Source organism: Rhinoderma darwinii, chromosome 12 (genome assembly GCF_050947455.1).
Source record: "Rhinoderma darwinii isolate aRhiDar2 chromosome 12, aRhiDar2.hap1, whole genome shotgun sequence".
Taxonomy (NCBI): Eukaryota; Metazoa; Chordata; class Amphibia; order Anura; family Rhinodermatidae; genus Rhinoderma; species Rhinoderma darwinii.
The window spans coordinates 67,574,709-67,600,723 of record NC_134698.1 but is presented as its reverse complement, the minus strand read 5'-3'; the positions used below and the strand labels follow the sequence as shown (position 1 = coordinate 67,600,723).

The following is a 26,015-nucleotide window of genomic DNA, read 5'->3' as shown; positions in this document are numbered from 1 at the left end:
GAAAAAAACGCTCGTGGGAAAAAGAAGCGACATTCCCTATCTTGACGCGTTTTCTGCCTCAAAAACCCCATTGAAATCAATGGGAGACGGAAAAAACGCTGCCAATGGCCGACGCGATTTTTGACGTGTTTTATGTTAAAAAACGCTTTTTTTCCTTTGCCTGTTGAAGAAATATCAAATAAAAACACGGCAAAGAATGCCTGTGGTGCAAAACCACAAAATAACGGAGCTGGTTTTTCCAGTCAGAATTTTCCACCTACAAAAAAACTCTTGTGTGTGAACAGGGCCTTAGAGAGACAGAATTACTAGGATGTTTTAGGATTTTTTTGTGTGTTTTCTATGTTTAGCATTCTTGTTAATAATTCCATCTGTTTTTTCCGTTTGCTAGTGAGAAGAAGAAGGAAAAGGACCGTGAAGAACTATGGAAAAAATTAGAGGACCTTGAATTGAAGAGAGGTCTTAGAAGCGACAACATTATCCCAACTTAACAAAGGAAATGATTTCATCTTTATCCTGTGGAGTCACATGTATGTAGTAGAAGATGGAGCAGCAGTTTTCTGTATTGTGCAACTTTACAGTAGATAACATTCGTTTCATTATTACAACAGCACTGTATATAACTGTCTAAGTAAAGAAAAAAAACCACAAAAAAACAAAACAAAAAAAAATTCTATGGACTTTAATCCAAAGTTTGGACACTAGATGAACTTCTCAGAACTTTGCAAACATAATCATTGTTTCTTTACATCTTCTCGGATCTTGATGAAAATTTTACAGTGTCAAAAATTCCCCCCCCCCCCCATTTTGTCAGGCACTTGATATTTATCATTGGGCAGAGTATCGCAGTGTTTCAGATCCAGGCACCCTTATTAAATTTAGCTTCTCTTTCTGCTAGACTGTTTAAATCTATTTATATAGTTAAAAACAAAAAAAAGGCAAAAAAAAAAAAGTAAAACATAAATTCTGAGTTGGCAGAACATCCTCCTTCTCTGGATACCATTTTTTCCTCTTTGTTATTCTATTCTTTTTTCCTTTCTTTGCACATTCTTTTCCAGAGCTGAATGTCTTTGCAGAACTGTTCCCTGTAACGGTTTTGTGCCCTGGCGTGTATATAATTATTATTTTTTAAACAAAGCTCTGGTGCCTTGTTGACTATAGCATTGGAGCAGTGGAGTGCAAGCAACAGCGCTTCAGCTGTCCTGAAACTACTACTCTCAGCATTACACAACAGCTGATGGGCCTGAGGTCGCAAACCTTCGCTCTGATCTATTAGTGAAAATAAGAATCCGAGCTTTTTTTTGTTTTTTTCCTTTTTTTTTTTTTTCTTTTTTTTAGAAAAAAAAAAAAATATATAAAATAATTATATATACAAAAGATCTAGTGTTTATTTTAACATTGGATATGCATCGAAGCAGTCGCGTGCAATTTGCAGCCCTTTAACGGTTTTGAAATGCTGGGAGTTGGGGTTTCACAACAGCTGAGGGGGCGGCAGGTTGCAAAATAGTAAAAAAAAAAAAAGCTCCAGAGCTTTTTCCATGCACCATTATATTCAAAAGCTCTGGTGCTTGTTTTGACTATTAGGTATGCATTAGTGGCGTGCAAGCCGCGGCCCTTCAGCTGTTGGGAAACGGCAACTCCCAGTGTTCTACAACAGTTGAAGGTCCAGGGGTCGCTAACGCTGGTTCCTCACCTATGAGTGAAAATAAGCTCCAGAGCTTTTTGCAAAAATAAATAAAAGAAGTATATATTCAAAATATCTGGTGCTTAATTTAACATTGGGTATGCATTAGAGCAGTGGTGGGCAGCCTATAGCCCTTCAGCTCTTGTGAAATGCTGGGAGTTGTGGTTTGACAATAGCTAAAGGGCCATAAATGTCAAAATAAGCACCAGAGCTTTAAACACACACACGCACACGTAAAAACTCTGGTGCTTATTTTTATTATTACGAGGGCATTAGAGCAGTGGGACGCAAGCTGCGGCCCTTCAGCTGTCGTTGAGGTGCAACTCTCAACATGCCCTGACAGCCGAAAGGCTGGGAGCTGTAGTCTCAGAAATAGCTGAAGGGCCGCAGCATACGTACAATGCAAGCTGCGGCCCTCCTGTTATTGTGAAACGCTGGGAGTTGTAGTTTCACAGCGACTGGACGGCACACAAAGGAAGAACAGGTTTTCTTCAGCGACCGTGAATGCAAGGTCATTCCCTATGAAACACTGACAGTGCGGAACCCATCCAGTATTAGTTGGTATCTGCCACACCACTGCAACACACAACACAGGGCTGTTTTAGAATCCTATAGATATATATTTTAGCCATTATTATCCTACAAATTTTATTGGACCATTTTGAAATAAAGTTAAAAAACAAAACAAAACACTAAACAGTGCAAACAGGACAAAGTGTTGTTGGAGTGGTACTGATTGTATTCAGAGACAAATCCGTTTGAGCTGTTTGGAAGTCATTGCCTTATTTTATAGTAAATATGTATTAAGAAAGTATTCCAGCAAAAAGAGGATGTGACCTCGAGGAGACACATAAAAAGGAAAAAAAACAAAACAAGAATCATGTTGCAGTGTTTTTGTGGACATTCGATCTGTACGTCGCAGTGCCAGCCCCTGTCGGGAGGGTTGTGGCCTTCAACATCCGGCTGCATTCTGAACTGGATGCTCATTTCAACTACTGTGTTTACCATCAAAAGTGGTTCTTCAAATGCTACTGAAAACAAAAGAAATTCTGGAAATTCCTATTGTCCTGAGTATTAATAAAGTCAAAATGCTTTTATATCAAAGGTGCATTGTGACCAAATTGTTTAAAACCAAGCGAGGAGAGTTGTCCACCCATTGCACTAGAAATCATCTAAAATCGGAATGTTTTCGTATATTGGATTAAACTATAAGCTGGAGAGGAACGATCAGCACTCACTTTCTCTGTCCAACGTGCATTGTAGCAATCTGTCCTTTGCCTGTTGGTGGCAGCAGAGTGCATTGGGTTTCCCTGTATGTAGCCATACTAGATCTGGCTGTCACGTTGTCCTCCTTTTTTATTTATTTTTTATTTTTTTAGAAACCGCTCCACCCTTGTCAATAGGCAGCTTCAGGTATTGCAGCTCAGCCCCATTCAAGTGGATGTGACTGAGCTGGAATACCAAGCACAACCCCCGTGCAAGAGTGGCGCTGTTATCTGACCGCATACATCCTGTTAAACACATTTTGGCTCGGCTAAACGTGCGTGGTATTTTTATTTTTTTTGGAAAGAAGTGGGCGGTGCTCAACGTCTGAAACACTTTATAACGGGAAAACAATAGATCAGCGGAAAAACATGAATGCGGCCGACCCTCTTTTTGTGTTCCTTAACCGTGAGCGACCGACAGAGTCTGCAAGCCACCATATTGTCGGCCAATTCCTGGAAACCTGTTAATAGAAATGTACGGTCTTTAGTATTTTTGGATTATATGAAGTGAAATTGCGGCCATTCTTTAACCACATTTCCCCCGGTCTTGATCAGTATTCACAGTCTTATAACTGCTTGATGGAGTCAAATCCCAGCAGCTGTTCTCTAGGCGTATGCCAGTTCATTGAACGGGGTACAGGACTTGTTGACTTTGTAAGGCCCTGTTTACACTGCGTTTTTTGACATGGAAACCACGTCCGAATCGGAGCCAAAAAAAACGTCCAAAATCGCCCCGTATTGATTTCAATGGCAGGCAGGAGTTTTTTTTTTCTTGCTGGCTTTTAGCTGCTCGTGGGGGAAAAAAAAAGAAACATGTCCTTTCTTACCCGCTGCGCTAATTTTCGAGTGTTTTTTACCCACGGTTTTTGCATTCGCTTTGATGGCCACACGCTGAAAAAGGCGGCAAAAAAGCACAGACAGGTCAAAATCTGCCTGCAAAGAACTCAGTGTGAACAGGGCCTTAGGACTAAATTGAGACCTATGCCAACTTCTGATTGTGGCTCTTGGGAACAGTAAGGTTGTCAGACGGAAGTATTTCTCCTAACCCCCTCGTAAACCACTTTATTTCAATGGGGAGTGGGGGAATAAGCTGTTGCTCGACAGCTTTCAGTGGCGACTTATCTACTTTGGAAACACAGGATCAGGCATGTTTAAATCCAACAAGCCCAATCCTTCTTTTCCTCTGACACCTGCGGTCGGGGGAGAGATGGGCGGCTTCCATACTCATTAGATCGTCTAATGGTCACCTTTAGGCCCTGTTCACATCTTCTTTGGAGGCTCTGTTAGGGGCGCCGGTTGTCTCTCTCGTTAAACGGAGCCCGTGCTTCCGGCATTCTCGTTCTGTTCCTCTGACAGATGCAGAACAGAATGCTGAACGCAGGTGTGAACAGGGCCTTAGTCTTTAAATACATTTTCACACCATATTAAAGGGAAATTGTAGTAATCTGGCATCGTGTGGACTTGTGTTGTACTATTGTGCATCCACATACAGTAGACTAAAAGGTTTGAAAGAAAATCCTAGATTCTGCTCTCTCTGCCACTTGATGGTCTAATTCCGCAGGTCCAGTGCCGCCTCCTTGTTTGATTGAGCACGTTGGATCATCCGTAATCCAGTGACTGGTGAACTCTTTTTAAAGTCTACGCATGTCACATGCTCTGTTCAATGAGCGGCCAGTCCGATACGATCATTTTTTACTTTCACCCAGGCTTTTCGTTAGGATGAGACTGAATACTGACCCTCCATGGTTAATGAAAATAGTTTCCTGTCCTGTATGATGGGTCATTTTTCTAGGACGTTCAGGGCAACAAAGTCTACTCCATCTGTATATAAATATATTTTGTTAATACTTGCATAATGTTATATAGTTCAGGGCTTTTGTAATTTCACAATACCTTTTAATTAAGTGGTGTATCTATGGATATATTTAACATACACCGTTATCTGTGACTTGATAATCCTACATGTTCCGACCAATATACTTTAGGTTTATTTTACTGCAGCCAGTTGTAGAATATAATACTTTGTCATTTGGGGGTTCACATTTGTATACGTTTTCTTATTTGTATAAAGCTTAATATTCTTTTATGTGTAGTAACTCTAGACAGAAATTGAAAAAAAACCAAAACTTTCGGCCTCTCTCTTACTCACCTCAGAAATCTTATCTAATCTTAAATCCTGTGCCAGTCTTCTGATGTTTCTCTGCAGTCTGTCTTGACTTCATAAGGGGGTAGAGTTTCTATGAACCAGTAGCCATCCTGGATTCCTAGCTAAAAAATGTTTGCCTGCAGCTGCCACTAGGGGGCGCTTACTGCATACTGTTTATACATTTGCCTCCATAATAGAACTGTATGCAATAAGCTCCCTCTAGTGGCAGCCTGATGGGGAAATATATAGCTGTCCAAAATGCAGGTCATAGGTAAGTAAGACTTCTGTAGTCGGAGAGAGACCAAGCTTCAGTCCAAAGTCTAAATTTCGCTTTCTCCCTGGAGTTACTTTACTCTTCCATTTTGTCACATGCAAATGTTTCAGGATTATCAGATCACATATTGTATAAGATTATTATTTTAAGTTAAGAAAAGGAAGCATTTGATCTGTTACCTTGTATATACTGCTGTTATTTCTGAAAGGATCTGCTGTAAAGTGAAATTGTATACATAGACCTAATGTATGGCTTAGTATATAAATGTCTTTTAAAGATAGGGTCAATTTAGTTTTTGCCGCCATATTGGGTTTGTAAATAGCAATTCCATTTTTATTTAAGCCTGAGTAGTAATCTACAGTACTGTATCACAAGAGCAATGGCCCTAGGCTCGAGTAACCCAGCAGCCCATCTTTGAGGTCTTAATGACGGACCTATGATATTTATGGGTCTTTGAGACAAGATCAAATGTAAACAAGATCTTATTTATACCAAAAAGCAATATACTCGAAATAACATGTTATAGATGTTTACAGAGAACATTTTTTTTTTTTAAGTTGATTTCAACCTGTATGGTTGTAAGTATGGTTTCAACCTGTGATCAAGGTTTATATTCACTCCATACCTAGAAAGTATAGTCTACCTATTTACTGCTATCCCCAGGTGACTTAACTTGCAGCTCTCAATTGACTATAGAGTCCATCACTTTTCGGTTTACAATGTATGTCTTCTATAAACTAGTTTGTAGCTGATGTATCTTAGGGCCTGTTCACATCACCGTTCATTTCCGTTCTGGGGGGTTCCGTCGGGTGAACCCTGCAACGGAAAGTGAAAGCACAGCTTCCGTTTCAGTCACCATTGATCTCAATGGTGATGGAAACATCGCTAATGGTTTCCGTTCCGGCAGGTTTCCGGTTATACGATGGAATCAATAGCGGAGTCGACTGCGCTATTTATTCCGTAGGAAAACCAGAAACCTGACGGGAATGGTGACGAACGGAAACCATTAGCGATGTTTCCGTCACCATTGAGATCAATGGTGACTGAAACGGAAGCTGTGCTTTCACTTTCCGTTGCAGGGTTCACCCGACAGAATTCTCCGACGGAACCCCGAAACGGAAAGTGAACGGTGATGTGAAGAGGCCCTTATGCTGAAGTCAACTGTCCAAATGAGACCGATCCCAAGTGGTTGAAATGATTAATCTTCGTGTTTATGATGGCAAAACCACTGGTTGATACCTATCGGACTATCCCATTTTTCAGACGATATATATTGTACCTGCTTAATATTCTTACGGGTAATATCAAGTATTTAACAATAATTGTCCAAGAATAACAACTCTTATTACGTGTATGTGGTTTAAGATCAACTTTCCGAGAAGGTAAAAGTGTGAGAGTCACCATTAATCTGAAATAAGGAAAAATTATTTTTGAGCTTTCATTCAAAGTTCTTTTGTTTTGGACCTGTTGGGTGCAAACTTTTTTTCTCCCATTGTCTCCATCTTCACCCCTAACGCCCTGCATTGTTACCATTTTAAATTGATGGCGTTTTTCTGACCGTAAGCACTCAAAAATTGAGTTTTTTGGATTTTTTTCTAGCAGAGAAAATCTGATTACCACCATGGAGCCTAGCCAATTTTATACAAGGATTGTGTGGCCTGTTTATGCTGTCTTTGCATTGTTGACACCATGTTGATCATGAACAATGATGAGTCTTAAGTTTGCTAAATAGCTTCTTCCATATTTGTCAAAAATTGTTCCCGGCAACATTAGGTGTGTGATATTTTAATAAAAAAGTACATTTAAAATGCAAATCTACATGCAGTAGTGTGTTCATATTTATCGCATAACAACAAGATGGCTTTTCCTACTTGGTTACTAAAGTAAATGAGTTGGACCCTATACGATGAAAAAGCAGGAGCTGGTTGGACCCTAAATTATGAAAGGGCAAAAGCTGGTTGGACCGTGTGCAATGAAAGAGCAAGAGTTGGCCCACCAGCTAGTATATTTTTAGCTTTTTGTTGTTGGGTTACACAAGTAGATAAATGTTACGTTCGATGTCAACCATATCGGAAATGGTTAGTATGGAGACCTTTCATGGAAGAGATTACAGCTACTAATATTAAAGGGGTTATCCGGGGACCAAAAATTGCCTTGCAATAATATATTTATGTGAAACGAAGTAACTTCCTAATATACTTTTAATTTAAAATTCTGTACTAAATGGTGCAGTACAAACCTTGTGAATTGTTCCTGGAACTTTTCTAATAATGATGACACTCCGACACATCCCAACGTGACGGAGGGCTAGCTTTATGTGCTGTTCGTGAACATGACCGCAAAGGGCTGTCGCATTGCCTATTGCTTGAGTCCCGAGCAGAGCATCAGCTAGCGCTTTGCTCGGGACTCCAGCCCTGCTCCTGACATCCATATTTGGTAAATTAAGGGGTTTCTTATCGTTGGAGTTCCCAAGCAAAGCATCAGCTGATGCTCTTCTCTGGGATTCCAGTACTTCTGCCCACGTCGCTGTCCATATATGGACAATGACGTCGGCAGCAAGCTGATGCTCTGCTTGCGAACTCCAGTAATAGAAAATCCCTGAAGTCAATGACCATATATGGACAGTGATGTCAGCTGATGCTCTGCTCGGGAACTCCAGTAATAGGAAACCCCTGAATTTACCAAATATGGACGTCTGGAGCAGGGATGGAGTCCCGAGCAAAGCGCTAACTGATGTGACAGCCCCTTGTGGTCGTGTTCACGAACAGCACATGAAGCAAGAGCTCAGTCACGTGGGGCTGTGTCGGAGTGTCATTATTATTCGAAAAGCTCCAGGATTTCCAGGAACAATTCACGAGGTTTGAACTGCACCATTTAGTACAGAATTTTAAATTAAAGTACACCTAGTAAGTTACTTTGTTTCACATAAATATATTATTGCAATGCAACTTTTGGTCCCCGGATAACCCCCATTTAAGCTTTCAAAAAAATAGTTTAGGATGTGTTTTACGTTCTCTGTGCTGATTTTTGTTTAGAGTAGACCTGTCGCATCAAGTCACCTTTCATCATACTGAACACTGAGCCTACAGCTCGGATCCTAAGGCTTTCTCAATTCCACCCCTAGCGGAAGGGTTTTTTGGATGTTCAGTTAAAAAGAAAATGTTGGGTTTTGTGCTAGAACTCCATAAAAAGTAGGTTTCATTGAAATGTTATTTTGAAACCCATCATGGGAAGCAATGCCTCAAATTGAACTATGTTGGATGCTGCGTGAGGCCATTTACAACTGAACAGTTGGGGAAAGGAAACTTGGATGACAAACCTCAAGGCCAATGACCATAACAGGCCAATTGTCATAAAGAATGTGCTGAGAAATTGGTTCAAGAAAATCAAGCCAACAAGATGCGGCTGCTCCTCCAAAAACCTCCGAAGAAAGGGTCGGGCTCAGCAGTTTTAAAGTTGGATCAAGGTGGATGCTGCAAAAGTGGACAACTGAGATTCCACCATTGATCACATGGGTTCCACTTCCTCCATATTGCTCTGACCTTGTCGAGTGATATTTATTATAATATATATGTATTTTTTTTATAACCTCGGACCTACATTTCTGAAATTAATAAGGTGAGGTAGGTCAGTGGTTTTAGATGGAAAAAAAACCTTTCTTTAAAGATGGAATTCAAACCCTTTATTTAGTGTTGAAATAAGTGCTTTAAGGTCGGGGAGGTTAAATGGAGAAATAATTACGTCGATTTTCTATGGGTTATGATTACATTTTACTTCTGTATTTTTATTTTGCAGAGGCAAAGATTTTTAGCCTTTTCTGTAAATTCAGACAAATAGATTGGTATCTTTCAGTGTGTTTAACTAAAAGTTTCAAAAATATATAAAAAATATATAACTACAAGGTAGTAACAGGGTGGTGGAATAGCGCAAATGTAGGAATCTAAAGTGACAATATAAATCCCAGGTGAAGAAGTTGGAAGCAGCATCACCTTGGATTTTTTGCAGTGTTGCACAAAAACAGACAACAAATGAACAACTACTTCCCAATTTTCCTGTAGCTACAAAAATTTGGGCAAAACTTTAGAAAAGCAAGATCTATCGAAGAAAGATCAATTGTAGTAGTCTTCAAATCTCACAAGTTACTCATGTAGCAGAGAATGGTTGACCTAGGGCTGGGCAATTCATAGAAAAATAATCGAAATTCATCCCAATGAATCGACGTCATCTTGCAAATTTCGTTTTAGCAATTATTTTCTCCTAGTTTAAATTATCTGCATCTTCAGGGTGCGGATACAGTTGAATCCAATGGTAGAGCAGAGGCCATAAGGTCTCTGCTCCACCTTTCACTATGTATCGCTGGACGTGAGGCAGTGGCCGAGCTGCATAGACCAGAGGAGCAGAGAGATCTCCACTTGTCATTGGAATGGGGTTAGGTGAGTATTTTATTTATTTTCTTTTTATCAGGCACAATTAAGGGCAGCTGTGGGGGCATTATACATTGGGGGCAGCTATAGGGGACGTTATAGTGAATGGAAGTCAGTTATGGGGGTATTATACTATGTAGAGGCAGCCATGGGACATTAAACTGGGGAAGGCAGTTATGCAAGGCATTATACTGTGGAGGGCAGTTATGGGGGCCATTATACGGTATGGGGGCATTATACTGTGTGGAGGAAGTTATAAGGGCATTATGTATGGGGCATTATACGGTGTGGGGAGCCCTATGCGGGCAATATACTGTGTGGAGTCAGTGTTAGGGGTATATTATATACAGTAGTATACAGCGTGCTCTGGATATTAATTCAATGGCGTAGCATGCAAATGGTGGGTGTAGCTTGCAAAAGGGGAGTGGTCTAAATAATCGTAATTGAGGTTACATGTTCAATTACTCGTGATTTTGATTTAGGTCATAATTGCCCAGCCCTAAGTTGACCCCTGTCCACTAAAAATAGAATCATGCCCGGGACTGAAAGGAGAAGACCCGATGAGTGGCAAGATTACAGCAGAAGTCCAAGCTCAAGGTAAGACTAATACTAAGCAGGTTCATTAGTTTTTTGTCAGATTTTCTTAAATTTCATGTTTTTAGCTTTTCTTTCTTCAGCCGGTTCTCATTCGTGTAGACGCTATACCAATCTACTCCCCTGCCTTTTGTTAACACGTCAGTCCTCAAGGTAGGTATTCTTTTGATGAATGTAATTAATGAAATTCTGCCCAATCTAGATCTGGGCGGAAGACCATACAGGCCATTAAATCCTCGATTTTAGAACAAGTTCAAGCATGTCCACACAAAAATGTATGGGCTTTGTAACTTGGTCATCATGGTTGCTCAGTGGATCGTACGGTTGCCTTGCAGCACTGGTTTCCTGGGGTCGAATCTGACCAAGGGCTACGCCTGCATAGAGTTTGTACTTCTCGTGTTTGGTCGGTTTCCTCTGGGTGCTCCAATGGGTCAAATTGATTTATTGGTGCTGTTTGTACACATCAATAATGTGTTTTATGTGGCATTGCTTTAATTTTTTTACATTTTATAACAAAAAATATGGAAAGTGTAATAAGTAAGTAAAAAAAAATCAAAAAACACCCAACATCAAAAAGCAGGGTGGAAAACCGGATAGAATAAGACTTAGTGCCGTATGAAGTCCGAAAGCTGTTGGGGGGAGGGGGAGTATTTGTTTGGATTAATTACCAGGGAAAATGTAATGTACATATAATCCATGTACAATCCCAATTTACGTTTTTCTTTCAGAATCGTTTCAATTAGCCACTTAGATTTCGGAAATCCTAATGTCATGGGATATAGCGAGAGTGTGGGGATATATGAAGACAGTGAGGAGTGTTGCTATTAAAAGTAATCTTTTCAACACTTTTCAAGAGAGATCTTCCAGACAAAGTGGGGATTTATAAAGATAATCCCGTCCTATGAAGAGATCAAGACAGTCGATTAGCACTAGAACCGGCTTGTGTGATATAACACAAGCTTTAGAAAAAAAATATCCTGCTAAATATACTTTGAGACATATCCAGCCCTCGGAGGAAGAAAAAAAAGAAATCGCGAAACATGTTTCAATCAAGTAGCATTTGTACGTTGTTTAGACATTGGATGAAAAAGTAGATTACATTATAATATATACATCCTATATCTACTATACATATGGTTAAAGTGAATGCGCACCCATTAATTTATACATTTCTTATGTCTTTATAGCAGTCATAGCGCAATTTTTTTCTTAATAAAGCTCAAAATCCCCTACATAGAAATCGCATTAAAGGGGGTGTACGGTTTCGAAAACCCATTTTTATGTACCCAGTTAGAGAATTCTGAGTACATAAAGGGGGATCCGCATGTCCGAATGGAGAACAGTTACAAGAGCGTCTTTCGCTCTGTAGGTTCAGTCCTGCATTACACAGACAACCCAATGATCTGAATGGGTACTGTGTAATGCTTAATTTCCCCTGTGATGGAGCTGCAGGGAAATAGAACACTTACTTCCAGGTTTCCCAACAGATCACAGCTGATCTCTGGGGGTCCTAGTAGGATGGACGCTTTTGTGAGCAGCTTATTGTCAAGAAACTATTCCAACTAGTAGGGATAGTCCAAAGCAGAGAACCCCTTTAAATTATATTCTGACTAACTGCAGCTGCCACTAGGGGGAGCTTGCTGCATACATTGGTATTAAAGGGGTTGTCCACTACTGAACAACTGATGACCTATCTACGGGATAGGTCATCAGTATATCATCGATGTGGGTCCGTTAAGCCGCTTCGGTTGCCTTCAGGCATCGGATGTTATGGCCCATTATGCGATGTACGGAGCCGGCAACAGTTGACTCCGTACATAGCATAGCGGCCGTACTGCAGCTCCGCCTCTATTCTGTGTCCGGAGCCACCTGCTTCCGGCATGTACGTCAGGTGCTCAGAGGCAGCTGAAACGGCTTAACAGTGCAGGATCCAGGTGTCGGACCCCCACAGATCATATGCCGATGACCTATTCGGTGGATAGGTTATCAGTTGTCCAGTAGTAATAAAACAGTATGCAATAAGCTCCCTCACATGGTGTCCGGTTCTGACACAATTTATACAAATATTTATATACACATATGGGGGGGCAGGCGGGGCCGGTGCCCCGGGCGCAGCTTAGAGGGGGGTGCCAGGGCCGCACCGTCCAAGACGGCGGCCTACTGCCTCTCTGAGGGGTCGGCGCCACTGAAACCCGCCTCCCCCTCCTGCACTATTATTGTACCTGAGTCTATAGGACACAGGTACAATTAGAAGCAATGAATGGCCGGGTACGTTCCATGCCCGGCCATTCAGCGCCTTTCTACGAGTGAAGCGGTGCGATACTTTGAGCCGCTTGCGTCGTTGATTGACAGGGAAAGTCGTTCTGCCCTGCCAATCAACGCCTTTCATAGATGCATGCGGCGCGATCACGTCATCGTGCTGCTTGCGTCATTCAACCCCAGGAGTCCTGCGCAGAAGAGAGCAGGTCTCCATTGCTGCCGGACGGTGCGGGAACAGGATTAAGGTGAGTTTGCATAGTTATCCTAATAAAAAAGTGCGGCTTCATTTACGGGGGGGGGGTGGCTTTATCTACAGGGGGGCTCTATCTACAGGGGAGCTAGATACCGGGGTGGGCTATATGTGGAGCACTATATACAGGAGCGGTCTATATGTGGAGCACTATATACAGAGGGGGGCTATATACAGGGGTGGGCTATATGTGGAGCACTATAGGGGGAGCTATATGTGGGACACTATATACGGGGTGTCTATATGTGGGGCACTATATACAGGGGGGCTGTATGTGGGGCACTATCTACAGGGGGCTGTAGGTGGGGCACTATTTACAGGGTGGCTCTATGTGGGCACTATCTACAGGGGGGCTCTATGGCAGACACTATCTACAGAGGGATGTGTGTGGGACACAGTGTATGGTACTATTATAATTAGAGGTGCAGTGTATGGCGCGATTATATTTAGGGGCATAGTGTGTGGTATAATGAGAACTTTATCTCTGTTTATAGGTGTAGAAAGGTTTGAAAAGTGAGAAGCTGAAGACATCAGAGCGGAAAACAGCAGAAATGGGCTATGACCGGGAGAAGTCATCATAGAGGTCTGGACCGGATGGAGAAAAAGAACTAGAATCTGAGACGTCACCGGTGAGTCACTTAATGTAAATGTTTATTCTACCTCTAATCACTACTGTAGTCACTGTATGATCTGCAGCGAGATGGTATGATTATGATATTATTGTTTTTTTGTGAAACCGCAACTCCCAGCATATCCTTACCATTGTTCGGGCCATGCTGGGAGCTGGAAACAATTTAGTGCAAACCTATATGGTAGGGGTGGCACTAAATTGAGCTGTATTTGTGCTGGTGTTGTATATATGTACTGAGCTTGGTTCTGGTACTATATAGGTGTACTGAGCTTTGTTCTGTGGCTGTATTTATGTACTGAGCTTTGTTCTGGTGCTGTATATATGTACTGGGCTTGGTTCTGGAGCTGTATTTATGTACTGAGCTTTGTTCTGGTGCTGTATATATGTAATGACCTTGGTTCTGGTGTTGTATATAGAACTATATTGCTTGTAAAATGTACAAATGTTTTTATGCTAGAGTTACATAAAAAAAATGTGGAAAAGAAATGACACAAGTCATTGATTGGTTGAGAAAACAAACATGGCGATGGGGAAGGAGATGTCGGGAAAGAGGTTGGGGGGCGGGTGCCAAACTGAATCTTTGCACCGGGTGCTGGAGAACCTAGCTACGCCTCTGAGATATGTCAAGGAAAATTTCCAATGAGGTGTACATCAGCAATTTAGAGTTCTATGGGGAACATTTATCATAACTAGTGAAAGACGTGGAGTAGTTTTTCATTTTAATTAAAAGCTGCAACCTGCTGAGATGTTTCGAAGTTATTCATCTAAAATGATAAACCCCCTTTAAATGTGAGGAAACACTTGATGTGAAATGGATATAAATAAAGAGGAAAGAAAATCTGCGTAGATTGCACTTTAAAAAATTTGTTGCATTTGAAGGGACTACTATCCTGCAAGTCAGAAGGCCTTAGGCCAGTTTCGTATGAGCACCGGAGCGTTTCTACTCCTGTATTATGGATACAAATCCCATTCTGACCCCTTGTCTAATACCCCATGTGAGGTCATTACTATTTTTGAGCACTTGATTTTGAGTAAACAAAGAAATCCATGAATTCAGAAGTCATTGAAATTGTATTATTAAAAGTACTCATTTATTTTTTTATTTTTTTTGGGGACTGTAAATTTGGCAGGTTTCCTTGCTGAATGCCGCACTGCCTTACAGGGGTTGTACACAAGTAGAAAAGCCATGGCAGCCACATTTGTCCACAGGTTGTGTGTGGTATTGCAGCTCAGCGCCATTTACTTCAATATTACTGAGCTGCAATATCAGTTACTGCCCATGGACAGGTGTGGCAATGTTTCTGGATAATCCCTTTAAAGGGGTTATCCGGGTTATTGAAATTTGATGGCCTATCCTTAGGAAAGGCCATCAATATTAGATTGATGGGGGTTTGTCTGTCGGCAGCCCTGTAATCAGCAGTCTGAATTGGACAGTAGTGCAATAGTTTGTAATCGGTGCGTGCAAGTATGAACCGATGGGCGAACCATATAAAAAACGAAGAGGCTGTGGCACTCGAACGAGTGCCGTGGTCCCTTCAAACAGCTGATCGGTGGTGGTGCTGACAGTCGGACCCCCATCGATCTAATATTGATGGCCTATCTATTTAGTATAGGCCATCAATTTTAATAACCCTGTTAACCCCTCTAAGTGTGCCAAAGCGTATTCACAATTGTATATAAAGCAAGACTACGTGGAAGGTAAATGTAACGGTGAAACCTGTAGCTCTAGAACAAAGTAGAGTTCAGACTCTGGTTTACGAGTTGTCTTTCCCTTTGGTAACGAACGATCCGTACAGACTCAATTTTCTTGGGTTCCCATACGAGGGATTGGCTGCTGATGTCATCATAGCTATTATTATAATTACACGCTGCAATTTATTGCCCAAGCTTCATGAGACGTCAGATTACACTTTGTTTTTAACCGTTGCTATGACGTGTATAAACCATTCACCCTAAAAATACATAGAAAACAAATAAAATCGGCATTCCCTTCTATCACGATATTGAAAAATGTTTTGCTTTTACATGGCAGAAAGTCATACATAATAATAATTTAAATCTCCACCTTTTATTTATATCGTTTTTAGGTCCCACATTCTGTACTAACTTCTTAATATACCTTTTATATTGGTCGGAGCTCCCTTTTTCTGATGCAGAGCTCCAAATCAGCTGCATAGAGAGATACAGAGTTGGATTCTGAAATACTGGCTAGGAACTTACTGCGTATACACAACACAGTAATGTGGCAGGGGTGGCTATCACCGAATATATCCAGGTCATTAAAATGTCATCTTTATTATAAATGTTAATCTAAAATGACCTGTCCAGAGGTGTAACTTGAAGCTCCTGGGCCCTCATTGCAAAATCTGTGACAAGCCCCCCCACATACCATGTGCAAGTTACAATACTCTGCTGATTTTCCACAACAGAATCTCATAAATCAGCAGGTAAATCAGCCACAGGAATCCGCAGGAAATAGTGTATGTTTTTTCTGCACATATTGCTGCAGAAACGCATTGTAGCTGCGGAAATCAGTGGTTTTGCCTGCGGAAGTATCAAATGTAGCAAACTTTATGTGCACCTGTGGATTCACAGCGGTTTTTACAGCGTTTACCTTATGTAAACGCTGAACAAACTGCAACAAAACTACTTTTATTTTTTTGCTCCACATTCAAGTCTATTGCCAAATATGCAGCATAAATGAACATGCCCCACCGCAGAACGCTTTTCTGCGTAACTGTTCCGCAGCGCGTAGCTGAGATTTGCTTGTTTTTGTTTTATTTTTTCTTTACTACTTGGAAACCTACATCATTTTCCCTTTTAATACAAGTTGGCCCTAAAGATTTACATTGAGCTCTTAATGATCAAGCGCTTAAGTGATCTTGGGAGTTTCGGATGTTCATGACGCACATGTCCGTGGCTCGTCCCATCGCACACGCTCACATTATACAGGCATTGTCGTTCTTTTTATTTGGGCTAAGGGGTAGAGATTTGCGGGATTAGTGACTATCTGGGGGAAGAAGTCAGGGATGGGATTTGAGAATCCATTCTCTTTGCTATGATGCAAAGGTTTTATGTTTTTGGTTTTTAATTTATGTATCACCAAGGTAATAGAGGAAAAAACAGTGAAGTAAACACTAGAACAAAGGAGAAGACGTTCCAAAAGGCTGGACACGAACAATAGTCAACTTGAGGAATTAAGCCGTCCTGTCTTTGAAATCCATTTCTTCATTTTATGTTCTGTCGCAGGTATTTAGTCTATAGGACATATGGCTCCTTACTTATTAGGCTGTCATGAGTTTTTATTTTAACCCATTTGTATAACCTTTTTATCTCTGAACAATTTCGACTCTTGTCTATTGTGAAATTCCTTTTTTTGGCGTATATAGCAATTAATTTCCAGCTAATTTAATCAGAAAAGTTACAATTCCAATGCAATAACTGAATAAGACATAAACAGACAAGACCTGAGATGTACAGAATGTTCTTAATTTACTATAATGTACATATAAACTGTGATCTAGCTATATAAATTATATATATATATATATATATATATATATATATATATATATTATTATATAATGTGTTTGTGTATGTATGTTTTCACCGATCGGGTCTTGTGGGGTGTTCCCGGTATGCAGTGGTCAGTACCTACCAAAAGTGGGCCAAGAAAGGACAACTGGAGGAACCAGCAACAGGATCATGGGCACCCAATGCTCATTAATGCGGTTGGGAAGTGAATATTCACTTGGACCAACTGGTTCCCCCAGTTGTCCTACCTTGGACCACTTTTGGTAGGTACTAACCACTGCATACCGAGAACACCCAACAAGACCGGCTGCTTTGGAGATGCCCTGACTCTCTCATCAAGCCATCATAATTTGGCCCTTGTCATAGTTGCTCAGATCTTTGCAGTTGCCAATTTTTCCTGCTTCTGACACATCAACTTCAAGAACTGACTGTTCACTTGCTGCCTAATATATCCTAACCCTGACAAGCGCCATTGTAACCAGATAATCAATGTTATTCACTTTACCTGTCAGTGGTTTTAATATTATGGCTGAACGGTGTATGTGCCCTGTACAGGGCCGTCCTTAGGATAGATGGTGCCCTGTGCGAAATTATTTTTCGGCGTCCCACTCCATTATATAAAAAAAAAAATGCCCTATATAGTGCCCCCACACCGTATAATGCCCCTTTAGTGCCCCCATACAGTATAATACTTAATGATATTATATATTATATCCCCTCCAAGGACACTCTATTTTGTACTCTAATCGTGCCCACACAGTATTATCCCCCTAAGTGCCACACACAGTATATTGCCTCCTGTAGTGCCCCTACACAGTATAATGTCTGCTTACTGGCCTCCACACAGTATAATGCCTCCCTCCCCTAGGTGCCACACACAGCCCCCCCTTGTAGATAGTCATCCGTCCTGTAGATTGTGCCATACAGCCTCCCTATAGACCGTGCCATAACCCCCCCACCTCCTCCTTGTAGACAGTGCCATAATCCCCCCCACCTCCACCTTGTACATCATGCCATAGAGCCCCCCCACCTCCCCAAGTAGACCGTGCCCCCCCAAAAAATAATTGTACTCACCTAGGCCCCATTCCCACGACGAGCTGAGAAGCTCCAAGACGGGATTCTTGCGTAGGCCGGCGTGATCCTGTAGCCTAGTACAGCGTTTCCCAACTTTTTCGGACTCTAGGCACCCGAGGAAAAAAGAAATGTCCTCAGGGCACCCCTACCAAAAATTGTTTCGAGAAAGATAGACAGAAAACTGCTAAAAACGAGCACTACACTCTTAGGGTATGTTCACAGCTTTTTTTGTCCGGCAGAAAAAATCGGCCTCAAAATTCCTTGAGGAATTTGAATTGGCAGCGTTGTTTGAGTCTTTTTTTGCATTTTTTTTAAGCTGTTGAAGCGAATGCAAAAGACACAGGCAAAAAAGCAGCAAACGAGGGTTTCAGGTATTTTCTGCCACCTATAAATTTCAATTGGTGCTCACTTAAAGACTATCTGTCCCTCACTCACAGTAAAATGTCCATCAGCCCACTACTCACAGATTCTCTCTGTAGGTAGTGCCACACAGCCCCCTTCCTGTAGGTAGTGCCACACAGCCCCCTTCCTGTAGATAGCGACACTGCAGCTCCCTAAAGGAGCGGAATACCCCTGTGGCCGGGGATTCCGCTCCTAGTCGGAGCGCTTGATGTCTCTTTCCATATCTGGACAGGGACATCAGGGGCAACTCCTGAAGCGGAATCCCCATCCACAGAGTTGCCGACACCGTTGTCCACAGCCCCTGGTGTAAATGGACAGTGACGTCAAGGGCTTCTCCTGGAGTGGAATGCCCGGTCACAGAGTCTGCAACACTGTGGACGGGGATTCCGCTTCAGGAGTTGCCCCTGATGTCAGTGTCCATATATGGACAGAGACAACAAGCATTCTGTCCAGGAGTGGAAACCCCGGCCACACGTGCCCGGTTTTGCCGCTCGCAGCCGCTATGGCTGCTACAGCGGTAGCAACGCCATTGAGAGAAGAAGCGCCCGGGCGGAAAGTCAGCTTCTGAGTCACCGGGTGCTTCTGAAACAAGTAGGGGAAGGGAAGCCAATGCAGCACCCCTGACCATGTATATATACAGTTAGCTCTGTTTAACTGGTTCAGGACCGGGCATAGTTTAGTCAATTTTAGCACACGTGATTTTTGCGAGGGGGGGGGGGGGGGTTTGTGTTTTTTTTCCTGATCAATGAAAGTTTCTTTTCCTGTCATTTTTATACACTTTCATTTTTTTTATTAGCATTTTTAGGCTTTTAAATTTTTGTCATTTTTTTCTGGAAATAAGATAGTGTCATGTTAAAATAGACTATTTGTGATTTTTAAATTTATTTTTTGTCTACCATAAATGTCGATATATTACTTCTCTATTTTAGGGTATTTGGGTCAGGACTAGCATTACAACAACGATTGGCAAGGGGAGTGTGTTTTGTTTTTTTAGTGGGGTATTGTGTCATTTTTATTTGTATTTTTTTTTATTTTAGTTTTGTTTTTGTTTTTTTTTATTATGACCTGCCCCTCAAAGGTCAGAAAAGACCTTTGGGGGACTTAATTATTTCATTATGTTTTTTTTTTGTTTTCTTTACACTATACTTTTCCTGCTGCACAGTTACACGGGAAATCAGCCCTGTTATAGTGACTATTGTCACTGTTAGGTCTGTGGTGGGTCTAGCATCCCAGTGATCACGTCTGCTCTGCAGGGTCCCTGGCAGCTCACACTGCGTGGGTTTAAACTTGCTGCCTACGTGTGTGTGGACGTTAGACAACCATATACTTTTGGCGGTTTAGATGACTGCCGCCACATAGGGTACTATGGTGATTTGTGTTCGGCTCAGTAGATTCGCAGGGGTCCGGCTGCTGTGGCTGTAATACGGACATAAAAATGTAGTTCCTTTACAGCCACCTGAAACGTTACAGCTCATACATATTACTCTTCATCGGACACCTAAGGAAGCAAAATACCATGTGTACAAATTAAAATGTAGTTTTATCTCATTGTGAAACGTCTATGTAACAAGCCTTGTATGCTGAATATCATTCTACTGGATGTATATTCTTACTACCGGTAGTAATTCTGATGATAATTGTGCAGAATTAAAGTGATGGATGTCGGCTTTCTATTCCCTTTTATTCATGCGTGTGAAAATTTAGGAAACCTCTTGTCAACATTGTTTACTTTGGATTTCTGTCACTAGGGTACGTCCTAAGTTTCAACAAATGATGCCTTAACCATATAATGAACTGGCTTAGTGCGCGGCTCGTTGTACGGGAGCAGTGGTTTGATGTTCCTGGTGGTTCATGTAAGGATCTGCCTTCATTTACTATGATTGACAGGTCTCTTTCCATATATATGTATGTGCATCGGAGAATCTACAGCAGAGACCGGGCATAGAGAGAGGACACCGTCTGCATGAAAAGGTCTGCTCATAACTATTTCATAGAAATGATATATAAAAAACGTATAGACTGTTCATAATAAATATTGTTTCCAGAGATTTTAATGTAGTGGGGTTTTTTTTAAATGATTTTTTTTTTTGATTTTATTGTGTTTTTTAATTCAATCATCTTCTATTTTTACTTTTATTTGCAGGATTGCAATGTTGTCATTTTTGTTAAGTTTAGAGTAAATCCCGTGCAGAAATCAATCACTTGTAACATTTTAATAACCGATTGCTCTAAAACATTTTCCTGGTTTACAGTCTTTAATACTTTTTCTGGAAGTATATGTTTTATTTTTTGTTTTGGTAGATATATGTCCTGATTTTATTGCATTGAGTTTTATCTTTTTGATTTAGAAATGATTTTCAATGTGTATATTTTATCTCCTATTCATCCAATCTATAATAGGAAAATGATGCATCAGAATTCAACGTAAAAACAAATAACAAAGAAAAAAAAACAAATAAATAACTGCATTCATTTAGTCACAAAATGGTGTATATTTAAATTACATTTGTAATGTGTTTTAGAATCTTTTTTTTTTTTTTTCTTTAGATTGTGTCGTGTTTAGGCTGGAATCACACATGCAGTTTGTGGTGCAGCTTTTTTTTTTTAATGCTTTTTTTTTTTCTTAGAGTAGTGAATGCAAAAGAGAGCGGTATAAGTATATTTCACACTGAGGCTGGGGCTAGACATAAACTTTCTATTGCGCCCGTATACTGCTTTCCGGGGAAAGCTGAACAGAGCCGATCAGAAACGAAGCGGCAGAGCGATCGTCCGAGCTCTTCCGCAGCTTAATTTTAGAGATCGTGGGAGTCCCAGTGCTCGGACCCCCACCGATCAAAACTTCTGACATGTCAAACGTTTAGTTACACTTTAAGGAATGACCATAACGGGACATTTGATATTTTACAAGTCTCTGCCCTTTGCTTTCTCTTTTTATATGGAGCGGAGATTATCAGCGGGCAGTGGGGGATGATGTGGGTGCATTCTCTCTGGATTGTGCGTCAGTAATATCTCCCTATTTTATATCTGAGTATTCATACTGCCCATGTTGGGCGTAGTACGTTCAGAGATATTCTCCCCAGATGCATTGCATCTAATGGAGGACACTATCTGTACATATGGAGTCTGGTGGGTCATGCTACAACTTCTTTTCTGTCTGTTTGTACAGAATGTGACAAAAATCTTCCATATGAAATCCTCCTAGTACGGAGGGACCGCAGAGGCCGCACTATAACACCTCTGTACAGAATAGAGCCGCACGCATGATCTTTTAACCTACAGACTACAGTACAAAGCCTGAGCGGTGCCGTCCATGCCCCGTCCTTGTGAACTTCACATTGCAATATAATGTCAGGGGATGTTGGGAGTTGTAGCTTTGCAATAGCTGGAGGGCTGCAGGTGCGAGACCACTGACCTATTTAAATAGTAACGGGTAAAAATTGGCAGCGTCCAGTTATCTAAACATTGTACTAAAATAATGGTGAACAGAAATGTCCATTATTAATCTCTCATCTTTGCAGACCATGAACTACAGCAGCGTGACCGTGTTTTCTTTACATCTGCTCATCTTAAGTGGCTGCTGGAACACGAACGCCACCTCCAACATCAGCTTGAAAACCTTTATCGGCTGCGCTGTACGAGAATTCACCTTCTTGGCAAAGAAACCCGGCTGTAAGGGCTTACGTGTCACCACTGATGCCTGCTGGGGGCGCTGTGAGACTTGGGAGGCAAGTCATATACATTTATCGCCACGTTTTTCTTTAAGTTGGTAAATATTGTTGCGCTTTCACTGGCATTGCTTTTGTATTGGCTTTCTAAATGTTTTATCATTTTGTTTTTTTTTTACATTCGGCTATTTCCACACGAGCGAGTGCAAACTCAAATTGCAGTTTTTCACCTCCGAGTTGCCCCCTTGCGCGTCCTGTTTTCACGGATCCCCATAGACTTGAGTCTATCGAGGGATCGGTGAAAACGGAAGAATATAGGACATGTTCTATTTTTCAATGTACTCTTCACAAGGTCCGTTAAAACAACGGCAGTGTGAACGGCCCTTATTGAAATACATTCAGCCGCGTGATGACTGTTGTTTTAACGGTTGTCACACGGACTTATACTACGATCATCTGTGTTATTCCATGATCAGGGTCTGCGGGCACGCTGCATGACACAAGGATTCTAGTTTGTGTTCATTGTGTCCCCACAGCCTCCTGCAACGCATAAAACAATGGATCAGCCTGTAGTATCAGCCAGTTGCAAAAGGATTTTTATTACTTGGTCTCTTGGTTGTAAGTTTATCCTTTAGCTAACGTTATTTTTCTGTGCGTTTTCAGGATTTTTCATATTAATCCTATTGTAATCCTGCTGCAATTCAGTTGCAGTTTACACAACATAGTCCCAATCTTACGGTTCCAATGGGATACATGCAACGTAGGCTTTGTTCACATCTGCATCGGTGGCTCCGTTAGGGGCCTCTGCCACAGATCCGGCAGGGATTACCGGAACGATAGCGTTGTATGCTGCGCTAAATTACGGACACCGCGACGGAACCTATTAAAGTCCTTGGGTTCTGTCGGCAACCGGCGGTGTCTGTTGTATTTTGCTCCTTGTTTTGCTCCTCTGATGGAGCAGAACGGAATGGCACAACGCATATGTGAACAGGGCCTTATTGCCTAAAACTTTACTCTGGGACAAGGAAAAAGTTGCGCTGCGAAGTTGCATCAAAAGTCACCATGTAGCCATGTCCTGAGACTCATTTGCTCCTAAGAAAAAAATTCCTGAAAAACATTGTAGCAGAATACTAAAGAGATTGCGTTTAAAGAGTAACTGCATTTTCATCAAGCTTTTGATGTGTCATAGAGACATATTTAACAGTTTTGATCTGTGGGGTCCGTGTGCTGAGACTCCAATCATTGCCAAAACGAAAGTGCAGAAGCGATCAGCACCTTTGGCTGTGATCAGTGCTCCCTGTCAGACGTTCTATGTGAGTCGTCTACAGCCTGACTGGGAGCGCCGATTACGCCAAGCGCTCCTCTGAGCGCTTCTACACCTTCGTTTCGCCAATGGTGGGGGTCTCGACACCCGGAACCCTACAGATCCAAACTTTTGATATGCCTCGGACATTTCAAAAGTTTGAAAGTGTAGTTACTCTTTAAAGCCCTTATCAAGCTGCGATACCAGGCACTGCCTCTGGACAAGAGTGGCACTGTTTCCACTATCTCAGATCACAATATATCTGGTATTCTTTTGAAAGGGGTTGCCTAAGATTGACTTGAAAAATGTACAATTGATCTCATATTTGTGACTTTCCCATTTTCCTTTGATTTTCTCCTGCATTTGGGACTGTACATTTTTAAGATATGTTGGTAGTTCCGCCCTTTGTAATGTCGTTTGGGATCTTTCATCGGTGATCATCTATATCTTTGTTTTTGCTATTACAGAAACCTATTCTCGACCCTCCCCACATAGACGCTTACCACAGGATCTGCACATACAATGAAACGAAGCTGGTTACCGTGAAATTACCAAACTGCCCCCCTAATGTGGACCCCTTCTTCACATACCCTGTGGCGATCAGATGCGACTGCGGCGTCTGCTCCACGGCAACTACAGAATGTGAGAGCCTGTAAGGTCTTAGTCTACGAGATTTTCTTCTCCTTCATCTCAGTGGATAGTTGTGATTATATTTACTTGTTTTGTAGCATATGCGCAGTAAAGGTCTAATAGCCTTTTATTTCAATGAATAGTTGTAATGCTGCAGAGTCCTGATCCATTCAAATGTTTGTTCTGATTTTATCTAAATCTTATTGCAATATACTTACATTTTCAAGAGCACTGATTACTGTTCGTGAATAGAGATTGTTGTTTACATTCATATGGTGCCACTACACTTTCAAATGGAACAGGGCTTCATAGAAGAATAGTGGCGCCCTCCTTCTCATCCCAGCTCCGTCTACTGGACAATCCCTTTAAGACTTATGTACATGAAACTAGAACACTCCTTTATTTAGAGCGTTTTCTCCGAGACTCGAGATTTTAATGCTATTTAGCCATTTTTTACTTTTTGTGAAAATATGGGGGACAAGCAATATGACGGCCATTACTACTCCCCCTGCGTTGCTACATCGATTTCCCAGACGCAAGTCCGTCTAGTTATATAGTGACACATTCCCATGATGCTTTTAGGAATTTTGATTTAATCCATTAGTACAATGTAGGGGCTTCAGCCTATATCTTGTTTTATTGCGCCGGGGCCATTACTTCTATACATGAACTCATATTTATGACCTTTAATATTAATGTTATATACCTGATATTTTTGTGAAATAACAATGCGTGACAAAATAAATAAATTTTAAGTACAATTATTAATGTTTTTTGATCATAAGGACATGGGAGATGGTCATATTATAGACCAAGTAAAGTAGTTTTCCCTTCAGTCTGTATTTTGTATCATGGTTTGCAGTGTTGGGCTATGTTCACACGCTAAAGTAAAAATGGCTGTAAAATACGGAGCGGTTAAGGAGCCTCTGATTTTCAGTCGTTTTTAAAGCATCAAACTTTTTTTGATCTGTTTTTTGGAACTGTTTTTCTATTGACACAATGAAAAACGGCTCAAGAAGTGACATGCACTTCTTTTACCGGGGCACTTTTTCAGACGGCCGTGTAAAAAAAAAATGCCCGTCTAAACGAAACGCTGTTTTTCGTGGAGTTTACGCCCTGAAAACACCGCATGTGAACAGCCTCTAAAAGTTAACTATAAGGCTACTGTACACATCAAAATAGCAGGTGAATGCAGGTAAAATCCGCACCTGCTTCCGTATCAAAAACGCAATATTATGTTGTGGTTTCTTTTTTTTTTCAGAAACATCCTGCAACGTGTAGACGTTGCTGGTACTGTATTACATTGTGGATTCGCCACAGGACAATCTACACGTAATACGCATGTGGCTTTAGGGTGCAGTCACATGTGGTGGATTTGCTTTGAAAAACTGGACAATGTCCAGTGGGAAAAAATGTTCCACAAATCAGACCGATTTCTCCATTTCTTGCGTTGCGGATTATAGGTTTAGACTGTACAATTTTCTGCCGCATATTTTTACGTTGCGTAAATACAAGGCAAATACGCCACATGATTGCACCCATAAGACCCTATTACACCAGCCAAATTTGGCCGGTGCAGCGAGCGCTGATCAATGGGACAGCTTGTTGATCGGCGCTCCTGTCACACGGAGCTATGGATGGGGACGAGCGCTCGCTACTCCGATCGTTCGTCATACGTTATCAGGTCGGCAGCGCGTCTCCCTGTTCACAGGGGGATGTGCTGCCGACAGAGATAATATTTTACTTTTTTATAACGAGAAGATCAGCAGATGATCGAGTGTTTGCTCGTTGATCTGCTGATCGCTGCCCTGTTCACACAGGGCGATTATCGTCAGCAATCGTTCTATGAATGCTCGTCTGCCCGATATTCGCCCAGTGTAAAA

The 26,015-nt window shown here is 41.4% G+C and overlaps 2 protein-coding genes across 3 annotated transcripts in view; both read left to right on the top strand.

Moving 5' to 3' along the window:
- The window catches only part of PPP2R5E (protein phosphatase 2 regulatory subunit B'epsilon), a 74,313-nt gene extending 71,528 nt beyond the window's left edge, over positions 1-2,785 (top strand). For both annotated transcript variants that reach the window (XM_075843752.1, XM_075843751.1), the window contains exon 14: positions 389-2,785. In XM_075843752.1, coding sequence (XP_075699867.1) covers positions 389-488 — 100 coding nt within the window. In that variant the 3' untranslated portion in view covers positions 489-2,785. The remainder of the gene's footprint in view (positions 1-388) is intronic.
- Positions 2,786-16,667: 13,882 nt separating this feature from the next.
- On the top strand, positions 16,668-24,863 carry GPHB5 (glycoprotein hormone subunit beta 5). Its single transcript, XM_075843697.1, is given in 5 exon segments — positions 16,668-16,773; positions 20,283-20,462; positions 20,464-20,515; positions 22,036-22,259; positions 23,970-24,863. Coding segments are annotated over 4 exon segments (486 nt in total). The 5' UTR covers positions 16,668-16,773; positions 20,283-20,441; the 3' UTR covers positions 24,159-24,863.
- Positions 24,864-26,015: the final 1,152 nt, after the last annotated feature.